The sequence below is a fragment of the Sorex fumeus genome, unplaced genomic scaffold (genome assembly GCF_029834395.1).
Source record: "Sorex fumeus unplaced genomic scaffold, SorFum_2.1 ptg000072l, whole genome shotgun sequence".
Lineage (NCBI taxonomy): Eukaryota > Metazoa > Chordata > Mammalia > Eulipotyphla > Soricidae > Sorex > Sorex fumeus.
The window spans coordinates 16,704,152-16,718,982 of NW_026606129.1; the positions used below are offsets into that span (position 1 = coordinate 16,704,152).

The 14,831-nt window shown below is 36.5% G+C and overlaps 1 protein-coding gene across 1 annotated transcript in view; it reads right to left on the reverse strand.

Annotated features, from left to right (window-relative positions):
- Positions 1-14,831, reverse strand: part of COL6A6 (collagen type VI alpha 6 chain) — a 120,909-nt gene that overhangs the window by 85,022 nt on the left and 21,056 nt on the right. Inside the window, exons 8-17 of the mRNA XM_056129320.1 lie at positions 12,643-12,986; positions 12,483-12,561; positions 9,880-10,034; positions 7,561-7,653; positions 5,948-6,001; positions 4,205-4,276; positions 4,091-4,117; positions 3,726-3,770; positions 3,582-3,635; positions 1,710-1,772 (exon numbers count right to left, since the gene is read on the reverse strand). Coding sequence (XP_055985295.1) covers positions 1,710-1,772; positions 3,582-3,635; positions 3,726-3,770; positions 4,091-4,117; positions 4,205-4,276; positions 5,948-6,001; positions 7,561-7,653; positions 9,880-10,034; positions 12,483-12,561; positions 12,643-12,986 — 986 coding nt within the window. The remainder of the gene's footprint in view (positions 1-1,709; positions 1,773-3,581; positions 3,636-3,725; positions 3,771-4,090; positions 4,118-4,204; positions 4,277-5,947; positions 6,002-7,560; positions 7,654-9,879; positions 10,035-12,482; positions 12,562-12,642; positions 12,987-14,831) is intronic.

Genomic DNA, 14,831 nt, shown 5'->3' on the forward strand with positions numbered 1-14,831 from the left:
GTACCAGAGATAAATCAGTCATTGTTTATTTATATAACTGAGTGCTTTATAACAATGAGAATGAATGGACTATGGTTATCAACCACAACGCAGATAAATATCACAAGCATAAACTTGAGTAAAGGTAGCTGAAAACAGAAACATGTATCCATCCTATTAATCCCAGCTTTGTGAAATTCAAGAACAGATAGCACAATTATGGTTCTGCAATAGTTTTTCTTTGGGGAAGTTTGGAGGAGACTATTGCAATAGATGTGAAGAGATTTCAGTTCTATTATTGCTAGTTTCTGTCTCTTTCCCTGGGCGATGAGCATAAGTTGAATTCAAACTCATCAGGTTGTACATTTACATTTTGTGTTTCTGATGTGTTTAATAGTTCAGAAAGAACAACTAACTATACATACCATAGTGATTATAGACAACATGATTATATGAAATACTTCAAAGTTGCTAAAAGACTAAATCTTAAGTGATCTGATGACAGAAAATTATAATTGTGGGATGATTGAAGTATTAGCTTATGCTATGGTGGTAATCAGGCAACAATGCATAAATGCATCAAATCAATACATAGTGCATCTTTAACTTAAACAATGTGATATGCCGATTAAATCTTAGCTTCTTATTTTTGTTTTTAACCATTCCTGGTGGTTCTCAGGAATTATTCCTGGATCTGTGTTCAGGGGCCACTTTTACATGGATCAGGGAATCCTAAGTGGTGCTGGGGACTGAACCCAGATCAGCCACATGCAGAGCAAACACCCTACATACTGTACTCTGGCTCCATATCTCAGATTTTTCAGGGAGACATATACCTGGAATCATACACAGGAAATCATATGGTTCCTGGATTTAAACTCAGAGCTCATATATGCAGAGCATGAGCTCATTATATCTCAATATTTCAAAAGCACAAACATTAAAACAATTCCCCAAATCTTGTCATATGGTTTTGGAGACTTATATGTGGGTTTGGTGATTTATAATTTTATGGTATTGAAATTTCATTAAACTTGACATCATAGTTCCTTTGGTGGTATGGGTTGTATCCTTTCTGGTGTAGATCAGATCACTCAACTGGGTTGTTTTAGTGTAAAAGTAATTGTCTTTGTGCCTTTTTTTTGCCATACCCAGTGATGTTCAGAGGCTAATTCTGGTTCTGTGCTCAGAAATCACACCAAGAGGCTCAGGGAACCATATAGGATGCCAGGGACCAAACCAGGTTGACCAGGTGCAAGGTGCCCTCTGTACTATCTATGGGCCATTGGCTTTTTAAAACAAAATTAGAACTGGCTTAGATTCAAGGAAATGAAGTTAATATTCTCAATTGAGAAAATTGAGAATATTCCTTATCATATGAAAGAAAAGGCTTTGTTTGTTTTATTCTGTTTATATTATGGGTTCCTCAGAGGAATGGCATATAGTGAACTGAAATTACTTCGTAACACTTACGAATACAGGCAAATTTGGAAACATAATCTCAGAAAGCACACAAGCAAACTATATTTTCTCTTTCCATTCTCATTCCATATACGAAGATGATCCAGTACAAGAAACTAATTTTAAAATTCTACAACAATGCTCCTGATGAGCTAAAGGGATTGATATTGCAATAAAGCAGAGTGGGATGCTTCTTCTTGTCGGAGATGCTGATGAGAGAACCAAGCTCAATGATGCTACTTAATCAATCCTATAGTTTTAGCACTTACGGGATCTCCTCGAAGGCCGGGGGATCCACGTTCACCCAAAATTCCTCTCTCTCCTGGACTTCCCTAAAGTTCACACAAATCAGAAGGACAAAAGTTTTTAGTAACCTTAATAAACCCAAAGTTCTTTAGCTTGAATAATAATTTTCAAACAGGTTATTTTTAAACCAAGAGGAACAAGAAAAAAATTCTAAGAATCATATGAATAGTTTTATCCATCATTTGTCACAGTGAAAAACTTTGTAAAATCAGACACTTTGGTCATCTTGTACATTTAATAATGACGTTAGGAACCAGGTATTGTTCTTTGTCTTTCATTGAACAAGACAATGAGATTCAGAGAGATTATGTCATTTTCCAAATAAGATTCTCTTAGTTGGAAAGTGCATTTTCTCCATCTAGTGATTGATATTTTTTATCAATTTATTACTAGCTTACAGCAGAGCCTGGCAAGCTACCCGAAGTGTATTTGATATTCCAAAAACAGTAATAATAATGGGTCTTATTCCCCTGACCCTGAAAGAGCCTCCAATATGGCAGCATTGGGAAAGACGAGTAAGGAGAGGCTGTTAAAATCTCAGGGCTGGGACGAATGGAGACGTTACTGGCACCTGTTCAAGTAAATCGATGAACAATGGGACGACAGTGATACAGTGATATTACTAGTTTACAATGTTATAGAATTTCAGGTGTATAGCTTAACACCCCTTTATGTGTACAGGACTGACTATGCCAAAGTTCAATTCCATCCCACTGCTAAAAAGACCCTCCTTTCAACCTTCCACCATCACCACCACCACCCTTCCCTCTAATCACCACTATAGTTATCATAAAGTCTAGGTCTTAGTTCCATTGGATTCTAACAGCTTGTTTCGTTGTTTATTTATATTACAGATCTGAGGGAAGCCATTTAGTGTTTGGAGTGGGTTTCTGATTCAAATGTTCACACTCAAAGGAAATTGTGGAAGCCTGTCTTTAATTAGCCATTATCTTCTATGAAAAGGGAACAAGGAGCATACACTCCTATATGCTTTCCTACTCCACAGATGCTTTTCAACACCTCACCACAACTCCTGCATGTGGCTGCTTTAGTTTAGGTTATAGGGTTACAATATGGCCTAAGTTCATGATGTTGATTTACTACACACTCCTATTAAGAGGTGTCCATGCTCATCCCCTTTGCATCCCTATGTAACCTCTGGTCTGATATTCCTTCCCTTCAAATCTTCATCTCCTTATTGGTTAATTGACAGTTACAGTCATATTGTATATTGTCACTTCCTTTAGTACCACCTACAAACTCAAGACTCTTTACTTATATTCCTGTGTTGTTTCCAGTCAACCTGTTCTTTTCCCATCACTCCTCTCCCCAAATCTGGAACTCTCAGGACTATTCCAGTATCCAAGGTTTATTAACTATTGATCATACCCGTGCCCTTGATTTCTTCCCTTTGTCATGTAGTGCTGTACTCCCTTTCAATGTGGTGGTTTGTGATTTCCTCTTTCATTTCAACAGCAGATACAGACCAAGTTTTCACCATAAGACCTTGTGTATTTCTGCTCATTCCCTTGTATTTCCCCTAAAAACCATGACCTTGTGATGGCCAGCATAGCCAAGCTTGCTCTCTGTTCACCGAAACAAACATGAAACAAAGCTCATAGACAACTTACAGAAACATGAGTTAAGAACGAGTCATGCTCAGCAGAAATACTTAGACACACATCAAATAAATGTTTTCTATCATATGACATGATGCTAACAGAGCATGTTCATCACAGTAGCTGTCTAATATACTTGGGGAGTTGTTCTGCTCCTTTCATCACACCTTTTCCTTCCAGTAGAGTTTTCATTTTGTCCCTTTACTGAATCCATACCTGGGATCCTGCTTCACCCTTTTCTCCTTTTACTCCAGGAAGACCACTGTCACCCTAAAAAGCAAACAAAAAAGAAGCTCCATTTCTCTTTTTCTTAATGAAAAAGGTCTGAGAATGATCTGTAGAGCTTGAGGAGGTGATTACCTGTTCTCCATTTAATCCATCAATTCCAATCTCCCCATTTTCTCCCTGAAAAGATAGATGTGATCACAACAGAAAGTACTGCAGTTTTTTTTCTTTTTTTGGAGACAAGTTCAGCATAAAAACTCAAGTTTTGTGCTCTGTATATAATGCCTTTGTTAAGCTAGCCCCATAAAACACTCAAGATTATAAAGGAATAGTAACTCAGCAGATAAAAGATAATATCAATAATAAAAGATGAATAATGAAATGGCTAGTACCAGAAAGAAAGCTCAACAGAAGCTATTATATTAGTTAATAATTAAAAATAAAACTATTTCTAGATGAAGATGGGTAGATAGATAGCAGACAATAAATAAATGCTGTACCTCCTGTCCATTTAGTCCTCGGAGTCCCTGAAATCAGAAATGACAGAAGTTTGTTAGCTTTGGAGAATGGAATTGGTGTTGAGAAGAGTTTGAAAAGTTGTCGGTGATCCTTACCTTAGGACCTTTGGTACCAGAGCATCCCTTGGTCCCTTGCTCTCCCATGGGTCCAATGGCTCCTCTCTCTCCCTGAGAAATAGCACAAGTCCAGATAAGCTTTTTCTATCCTGCAGTCTCTTGGGAAGTTCATAAACTTTTTCATTAGAAAAGGAAAGTAAATGCATATTGTTGACAGCTTAGAATTCGAGTTTATGAAGACTTAAAATGGAATTAAAAGTCAATTAAACTGACTCCGATGCCAAGTCTTTTGCTTTGGTCTTTATTTGGATGCTGTCCTAAATGAGGAGGGAACTAAATAAAATAGACACAGACAACTAGCAACTAAAACATATTTTCAAGTTTTTAGGAAATATTCTAGGAGCAAGTAGCGAAAAATGGTGGTGAGTTATTAGAGAAGGGTCTGAGCATTATCTCAGCAAAAGGCAAGATTCCTGGAACCAAAACCCATCTTTATTCCTCAAGTCCATCTTTATTTCTCAAGTAATTTTTTTTACTCTTGTTTCAACTGTTGTGTAGGGGTTTCCACCAGTCCATGGAATCTTGTAAGTTGGAAACATGTATATTGTCCTAAATTTCTCTCCCAAGTAGTGACCTGATTATGTCCTTCCTCTGTTCCTCACCTATCTACTCATGCATCAACACACCAAGATTAGGAAGCTTGTGTCTCATGCCAATAACTACAAGACTTCCTCTTATGATCATTGCTTTATCATCATCTTCGATGTTTACTTTCTGAACCCACACTACTGTCATTTTTATAACAGTGCTGAAAACTACCCACTTACTCCCATCTGTCAGATATATTCCAAATTGTTTGAAAGATACTCAAAACTCTCAGTATTTCTTTCACTCAGTCCTGGGTTCCAGTCATGTGGGGCGGTTCCATCCTGCATTCTCACGATTCTCTGACCCCAGTTACATGCCTCTCAAATGCATTCCCCACCCTCCCTTCACTCCCCAATAGTAGAAAATTCTTTCCCACAAACTCTGTATGGAGAAATTTCTGTTTATCATTCATAGGTTGGCCCAAGACTTACATCCTTGTTAACAGCTTTTTTTCTGAGACCTCTATTACCTCCCAAATCATGTCTGCCACACTCACACCTTATTATGTGCCTTTAGAATAATATTTTGTGCAGCATTTAGAACTATTATCCTCTTATTTGCTTTCCCACTACTCTAATGAACCATCTTTTCCTTTTTTCTTATTCTAGGGTCTACCACTATGCCTGGCACATGGTAAGAAGCTTCATATTAATTTGAAAGGTAAGTAAATGAATAAATGGATGAATGTACTTGTATGTTGATCTTTGACAAATATGGCAAACACTAAGATGTTTATTGTATGATTGTTAAATAAATAAATGGATGAAGGTAAAGAACAAAGGATGGAAAGGGATAGATGCAAGGGAAAATGAGGTCCTTGATAATATGGTGTGCTGGTTTTTCTTGCAAAGTGGACAGGGGTGGTGGTGGGTGGGGGAATTGAGGTGATTTTGCTCCCTAGGTATAGAAGGTAACTGCATTGAGTGCATTGTGATGTTTAGATGGATAGTCATAGAAAAGATAATAGGTTAATAAAATGTTTAGACCTCCAGAAGCAAAGCATCATAAGTTTCAGCAAGGATCATTTTGTATATGAATCCTTAAATTCTAAATTTCCTTCCCTTCCTTTAAGACAAATTATTTCATACTGATAATAACTGAGAACAAAGGGAGCTGAAAACCACATTAACTTACAGCAATGCCTTCCTCGCCCAGATAGCCTTCACTGCCTTTAAAACCTGGGATTCCCTGGAAATGAGAAAATGGAGGAGACATGAGCACCCCACAGAGCAAAAACTAAAGGTAGACCAACAAATGTACTTAACTTTACAGTTTTACTTTTTATTTAAACATTAAGAATTTGAAAACAGACAGGGTGAGGTGGGGGGATGGGGGGTGGGAGGGATACTGGGATTAGGGGTGCTGGAGAATGGGTACTGGCGGAGGGATGGGTACTCGATCATTGTATAACTGAAACCCAAGCACAAACATTTGTAAGTCTACAACTGTACCTCATGGTGTTTCACTAATAGAAAGAAAGAAAGAAAGAAAGAAAGAAAGAAAGAAAGAATCTGAAAACAAAGTCTCCCCTTCTCCACAATTATGCCTGCTTTTTACAGAAAAAAAAAGAATTATTGAGATAAGTATGGATAATTCAAGGGTATGTGTGTGTGAGAGAGTAAACCAGGACACTGTCCACAGTCCTCTCTGTTATATGTAGTACTGGCTTTTATTTTGCAGACAGGCAAAAGAACACAGCTAAATTTGCCCTGACAGGCTAAAATTAGTCTCTTTTCATTAAAAATATCTTTTTAGCATCTTTGTTACATAGGAAAATAGACCACACACACTTCTTTCTTTTCTTTCTGAATTCTGATTTTTTAAATCATTTTTATCACTTGCTTTAGTTGAAGTTCAGTAAACAATCTGTCCAGAAGTTTTGTCTAGGAACTTAGCTATGGTGATTTGGGAGTTACAGCATTGTCTACAAATTATTCAAAAATCAAATATATAACTAAGCAGTATTGAAATTATCATATAGCATTTGTACATGCTTACACATTTTCTAAAGTCCCAAATTCTATTTTACTTATTCCAGTTATATAAAGTTTATTGGTTAGGAAATACACAAATATGTTGTTTGTTACTGTTTTTGAAATTGACCTGACTTTGTTTGTATCTCAGGAGTGACATTTTGGCTCACTAAAGCTGAGTGAAACATCTTAACATCTTTCATTATATGATGGTGATGTGTTCTAGCTTGATTTTTAGCATTCTGCACAATATTCTTGTACTTAATTTAAATGACCCTGCTGCTATTTAAAAGTATTCTACAGCTCTGGGCTTTTTTTTTTCAGTATCCTTGTCATTCTTGCCAGAACACTGAATAATTAGGAATCTTGGCATTATTTCTCCTTGAGACTTTTCTAGAAAGGGTTTTTTTTTATTTTTGTCTTCCTTTCCCTCTCTTTCTCTCTCTCTTTCTCTCTTTCTTTCTCTTTCTTTCTTTCTTTCTTTCTTTCTTTCTTTCTTTCTTTCTTTCTTTCTTTCTTTCTTTCTTTCCCTTCCTTCCTTCCTTCCTTCCTTCCTTCCTTCCTTCCTTCCTTCCTTCCTTCCTTCCTTCTTGTTTCCTTTTGAAAAGACTGATTTAGAATGTCTACATTAGACATGATTATTAATTTGCCTCCTGAAATGAATACAACACAGTTACCTCAGAGATGCTGCCTAGAAGTTAAATCACCACATATTTCTCGTCTATAAGGTATTATGCATTCAAGTGTAATGGTCCCTAAGTTAGCTAAAATCACCCTTTTCCCAGGTAGGCCAGGATCTCCCATGGTGCCATCTTCGCCCATGCATTTGCAGAATAAGCAGCAGCATGTCCTTTCAGCAACATTGACCTTGGAAGGAAAAAGGAAAGGATTACATTAGGTGTCATTGCTTCTCAAATCATGTAGGCACACACCCAGTGTGATTCAGATCCCACAACCATACCAAAAGCCTAGTCACCCATGTGACTGAGCTCTGAAGAGAATGGATGGGACATTCTCCTACTTCTGTGCTCCTTTTGGGATGTTCGTTTTCTGCCATGGGAGGAATTCAGACTCAACCTAAAGATGAGTGTTCTCACAATGGTTTCAGCATAGACACAGCTCACTATCTGTGCATACTAAATTTTGAATGGAACTTCCCAGTCCCTTCCCACCCAGGCCAACCCTGGTGTTATTGATTACCCTACATAATCCTATTTCAGACAGTTTACTCAATCAAATGAATGCTATCTTCTTCTTCTTCTCCTACTTTGTATTTAGAGGATTTAGACAGTGTTCAAAGTCACATTGTTTAGAACCAAATTCAATAGTAAACACTTCCAGAATAGCTTGTCTCTAATAGGATTTAGAAACACTAATTACATGCTCAGCGTTTTAGAGTACTTATGAAGATGAGGGCACAGAGCGAATATTCCTCTTAAAGACTTGTCAAAAACCCATGATTATGTATTTTAAAATGTGAATTTCAGCCACTCGTTTGTATTCCCTTGAATAATCTGCATAGTTAATTTCTATTTTTAATGAACCTGTGAAATTTATTATTAAATTATTATTTTAAATTGTGTGCAATTATACCATGCTTTGCCTTATTGGGGTTGCACCAATCTTTGTAATTAAGAAATTTCCCATTAAAATGCTAGTAGTGATGAAAAGCAAAAAATTCTGCTAAAACAGTTTAGCAATTCCCCCTCATTTCCCATTATATAATGTTCTTTCTCTGACAGTAGAAAATCATCTTTTCTTCCTGAAATCTCTTTGAAAAACTAATAAAGCTTCAAAGATGTCAAGCCAAATAATTATGACAATAAAATGGATTCTCTGACTTCACACTATCACTTTTTTGTAAGATCACCAAAATTCTACAGCATTATTTTACTATTAACATTAAAACTGATTAATTTTTAAACTTTTTTAATACAATGCTTTATTAATGTGGTATTTAAAAACCAATAGGCTTGTTTTCAAGTATAACTTCCTTTTTTTTAATGAGTCACCAATACAGATTTTAAAATGTAATTGATGGGAAGATACATTTTGTAGGATAGGTATCATCTTTCTCATGCAGAAACAGAGAATCAACAAGTTTCCCTGTTCTGTAAGCAATTATTGTTACATAATTGCTACACTGACAAAACTATGTAGAAACATAAGTTTATTTGAAAATTCCATAGATGGAAAATATCAGAGGCTAGCACATTATAGGAAAGTGTTTTATATTCTGTCCAGAGATTTTATAAGTCACAAGAAAATTATAAAATACTGATTATTTTTTGAGGTGAATGCATATAACTTGGCAATAGTTTAACACTCTAGTTTGTGTTCATATATTTTTTCAAAAAAATAAAATTGACTAATATCTTATCTAAGCCTAAGGTTCTGAAGATAGAAATGTAAGGCAAAACTTTCAATTAGACAAGACAGCCAAAATCAAGACAATCAAAATCTTCTGATGGTTTATTCTGAATTAAAGAAGGCCTGCTATTCCCCAATAGTTTTTTCTGCATTGAAATAGACTGTTCTGCCTCTGGCTTCATTCTAAATGTAATGAACTCTCATTTCAGGTCACACTATAGGAAAACACACACTTTATCTTTTTTCTTTTTTTTTTTCCTTTTTTTATTAGTGAAAAACCATGAGGTACAGTTATAGGCTTACAAATTTTGTGCTTGGGTTTCAGTTATACAATGATCAAGTGCCCATCCCTCCACCAGTAAAGACCAGAATTATGCTCCATGTGGTAGAAAATCCTTCTAATCTACAAGGGTATCAAAACTCAACTGCAGCCTCACCTTTCAGTTAACCTTGTTCATTGGTTGTAATTTTGGGCGGCTATATATGCCACTTAATTTTTTTCTGTTGTCTTTCTCCTTTTATTCTTGACAAGAATATATTAGACATTCTTTAACTCACCTCTACAGTATTTTGTTTCTTTCAAGATCAAGATAACCTACCTTTTTTTCATTGGCTGTTATTCATTCAGAAATAGCTTTCAACCCAAAAATAAACATCTTTCAAATCCAATCTGTATGAAGAGAGAAAATGTAATGATGCCAGCTTTTTTTCTCAATGACTTACCAGGTACTTTGAGAGTCGGCTCCCAAGATCCCTCATTCCAAGAGTAAGCTGGGTTCGGTACTCAAATCCTTTCCCAAATTCAATGTAAGGAAGCTCTGTTAGGTCGCTTGAATCTGTAGCTCCATCCAGAGCAACAGTTAGCAGGGCATTCAGTCCTATGCAACAGAGTTTAAAATTTTCCAGGTGAACTGGGGGTTCATTATCATAACTTTTTGCATTATCTGTTCAACATTGTTATTCTAGGAGAGCAATTCCAAAAGAGGAACACTCATTTTCCTGTTTACTTCCTTCAATAAGCACACATAAAATTGGCAAGTCACAAGGTGATAATCAGGAGCAAAAGCAATCACACCTTTCCTAGACTAATTAAATTGAAGATAGGAAGAATGAGAGCTTTCAATTTTATAACAATATGAAGTGAGGCAAGGTGCCAAAATGGTTCACAGAGTAGGCTAAAGTACAGAGGAATTTCTATATCAAGAAAAGAAGGGTTCCAAATGTTTGCCACTCAAAGTAGATCTTTGGAACCATAATGTTGGCCTCATCCAGGGTCAGGGATATCAGAAGTGCACAGTACCAGGTCCTCTTTGCGACCCAAGTATGCACATTAACATTTGAGAAGAGTGGCTCCAAATGACCTCATTGTGAACAGATAATCCAGCTGGAGCTATAACGATCCCCCAAACACCAAGAAATACTTGTCCAAGTAATAAGAAACAAATGGCTCCTAATCATCTGGAAGGGTTCATAAGCTTGGGATTTTGTAGACCAGAACTTTTCAAAGAAAACTTTGAAAGACTAACAGAAGGTTTACAATTATTCTGCAGAGTAAGAACATTAAATGATAGTAATAAGCATGCCAATCATCACAGTGGGGGTAACCACAGCAACGAGATTTGCTCTCATCTATTAATAGTAACTGAGAGTCTGTAAGTTTGTTAAGTGTTTTACATGCAATGTAAGATGCAAATACAAATACAACCATAACAGGCATGTGAGATTATTATTTTAATTATATAGACTAGTAAACCAAACCTTGGGGTGTTCAATGACTAACCGAAGTAGTAATTTTAGGTTGTCACCTAGACAATTTAACTCAAGTCTCTATATTCACAGGACTTTTTAATAACTAAAATGTGTAATGACCACCACCATAGAATAAGGAACAGTTCTCAAATAGAATAGCTTCATGAAAAAAACTGACTATTGGCATATGTTTTCTCATTTTGATAAGAATGGTTAGGAAATTCTTTGGCTGAAACTTGGAAACCAGTGGGCCAGAACAGATAAAGGACTATTCCAGGATGTAACTGATAGCAAAGAATGCCTCTTAGCTATATGAATATTATATCTTATATTTTCTTATATCTATAAATTAATGTGATACAATTAAGGTGACAGGAGAATGAAGAGAATATAATTTCAGGATGTATTCAAGATCCAGGAGAAGAAAGCTGTGTGGTTGATTGAAGTGAAATACTAGAATAAACACCTAAATATAATGCCTCAGCTCCTCCTAGCTGTCCAGGACTTTCCTGGTTTGGGGACCGACAATCTCTGTCTTATACCAAATAAATGTGGGCATAGAATCATACCTGCATGAAAGAGAATGAGGAGGAGAAAGGAATATTTGGTTTGGCTGAGATAGTTAAAGAGGAAGGATGAGTTCAACAAATAAAAATAAATGATCAAGAAAGAGCATGCTAGTAGGCTTATTTCCAAAAGAAAATCATTACATCCTTTCCCCCATATAAGTTCTAGTAAGTGAAAATTTAAGAAATGAAATCACAAGATTGTGGGCATATACCCACTATTTGTAACTAGTTTACTCTAGTAATGAGTATCTCAATACTGCTCCTTTAAAGCCTATCCCATAAATAAGTAATATAGATGAGTTAAGGAAGAAAAGATTTCAAAATATGGTAGAAGAAACAACTACTACGTAGAGGATGAGGATATAGATTAGTGATAGAGCTCAGTTGTGCATAAGACTTTGTGTTTGTGAGGCAACTGCAGCTGATCACCAACCAGCCTTTCCCTCGATTCGTCCTTCATTGACCCACTGCCATCGGCTTTTCAGGGTGAAGGAAGTGGCACCAGACCACAGACACACACAGTGAGAGCCCACACTTTCATTGAACACACAGATCTCAGAAATATGGGGTTTCCAAGAGAAACTTCCAAAAGTATATGGAAATATTAAGAGGGACAGAAGAAAATATGTCAACTTTTGAACTTTGGTCAAGGGAACTACAATGTTCATTCCTACTGACGTGAAAGCACCAGCAATATTACAGAACATAGGAACAAATAGGGACAATTTCTGACAATTCCTGTAGACATTTCAGAAGAATAAATATAGTAATTTGAGGGAAAAGATAAGACTTTATATTCAACAATGCTTCAAATACACAGAACATGGAGAAAATAGTAGATGCCAAAATGTTCTGAGAACTTCTTTGCTCTGCTGAGTATATCAGAGAGGGGAGGTTTGCAAACTCAGGGCTATTTGAGAGCCTGGAAAGTTCAAACATAGAACTGAGTTCTAAGATTCCCAACTTAATAAACATTCCTTTCCCAATCTTTCCCCCCATGCCTGCTACCTTCTTTTCTAAGTTCATCAGATTTTTGTTCAAGCTTTTCAATGTCCTCATCCAATCCATCGGAAAATAAAAGAACCACCTAGGAAAGTAATAAAAAAAATAAAAAATGAGCAAAAATGAGATAATACAAACACAGACCAACAAAATAGAACCAAGTTACCTTTCCTCGAGCCGCTGATTTATTCTGAAATGTATCCCACAGAGAACTCAAGAGGTTTGCATTGAGGAGAGATGGTCCTTTCACTGTTACATCCTTTAAGCTGTTCATTATTGTGTCACTGTAGATCTCAAACTTAGGTGTATATTTTTCCATGGCATGGGTCACTTGAAAAGCCACGCTAACCTGAGTCTCTGTGCCCACTTCGCAGCTGACCCCATTAAGAGAGCTGATGGCATGTAAGACATTTGGAAGGTAGGTTTCCATCCAAGACTGACCTTCGAACAAAGACTGTCCATTCCGCTGGGTTGAGATGTCAAATCCTACCACAACATCCACAAAACAGTCTAGAGTTCAAAGAAAAAGGGACATTTATTAGATCATCATTTCCCTTTAATCGATCTGGATGTCATGCATGCATTAGGAACTTGGATTTTTATTCTAGTCCAGTTGTAAAATTGGAAAATAAGGAAGAACATGAGGAATTATGGAATATTCAATCTTTTATATATATAACATGTCATAGTATAAAGCTGTATGTAGATTCTAGTTGGAATTAAATCTGCACTGCACTGTAGCACTGTCCTCCTGTTGTTCAACAATTTTCTCGAGCAGGCACCAGTAATGTCTCCATTGTGAGACTTGTTGTCACTGTTTTTGGCATATCAAATATGTCATGGGTCGCTTTTCAGGCTTTGCTGGTGGGCAGAATACTCTCAATAGCTTGCTGGGTTCTCTGAGAGGGGCAGAGGAATCAAACCCAGATCGGCCATGTGCAAGGCAAATGCCCTACCCACTATGCTATTGCTCTGGCCCTGGAATAAAATCTAATTGATACAAAATATAAAATTATTTTAAACACACTTAAATAAACTTACATTTAATGTGTAAAATGTAATTAATATAAAAATAAAGCTGGTATGACATCTAGATGATCTTTTTTTGGGGGGGTCACACCTGGCGATGCACAGGGGTTACTCCTGGCTCTGCCTTCAGGAATTACCCCTGGCAGTGCTCAGGGAATGCTGGGTACTGAACTGGGTTGGCCATGTGCAAGGCAAATGCCCTACCCACTGTGCTATTGCTCCAGCCTCTTCTAGATGATTTTCTAATAAAATTCTGATTTTGTTGTGGCCACTGTACAAAACCTTCAACAATTTGAATATCTCTAAATCTTCTAATGGAAATTATTTTTTCTTTTTCATTTTTAATTTATTTTAATTTTTTTGGTCCACACCCAGCGATGCTCAGGTATTAACTATTTGGAGGAGGAGGCTACACCCAGCTCTGCAGTCAAGAATTACTCCTGGCAGTGATCTGGATACATATGGGATATTGGGCTCAAGCCATGGTCTACCATGTGCAAGATAAGCACTCTAACTATACTATACTTATACTCTGGCCACTCTTGTGGGAATTTCAAGGGTCTGCAATAGGAAATTTATTATATGCTACTTATTAAATAAGGGATTCAATAAATATTAAACTATAATAATTATAAGGAAAATATAAAATATTTGAATATGAAAGTCACTCTAAAAAGTAAATACAAAGGTCTTGTCTAAAGTAAAATTTCTTAAACTTTTACCACTTGTGATTGTTTTCTGACTGATGAAGTTTACAATGATCCTGGATGTATAAGTGTATAATATAGGTACATAAATCAAACCTTGGATGATAATAAATCATGAATAAATTTATTTTTAGTTGATTCAGTACTCACTTGTGATTCCCTATGTTGAATTTCTATACAGAGTTAAAGAAGCTAGGGCCTAAAGGGATATTTTGATGCTTCATCTTTCTAAACAATCAGACTCCTTTTCAAGTTTTCTAACATCTTCTGCAAAAAGTAAAAACCCTTCAAATCCTTGAACTTTAGCTTGGCTGAAGACACTGGACACCAATAACCAGTTTTCAATCATGTCAAAGATGGTGTCACCTTCAGATCTCAGCCACTCAACAAGATGAAGTCACTCAGGGTCAAGAAATACTCAATGAAGCACAGAATAAAAGTAATTTTACTGGAGCTAGAATGATAGTACAATGGGTAGGGTGATTGCCTTGCAACAAAGCCAACCTGAGTTTGACCCCGGGAACTTCATATGATCCCTCATACTTCCACCAGGAGTGATTTTTGAGCACAGAGCCTGGAATAAGTCCTGAACACATCAGGTGCCTACCCTCCGAAAAAC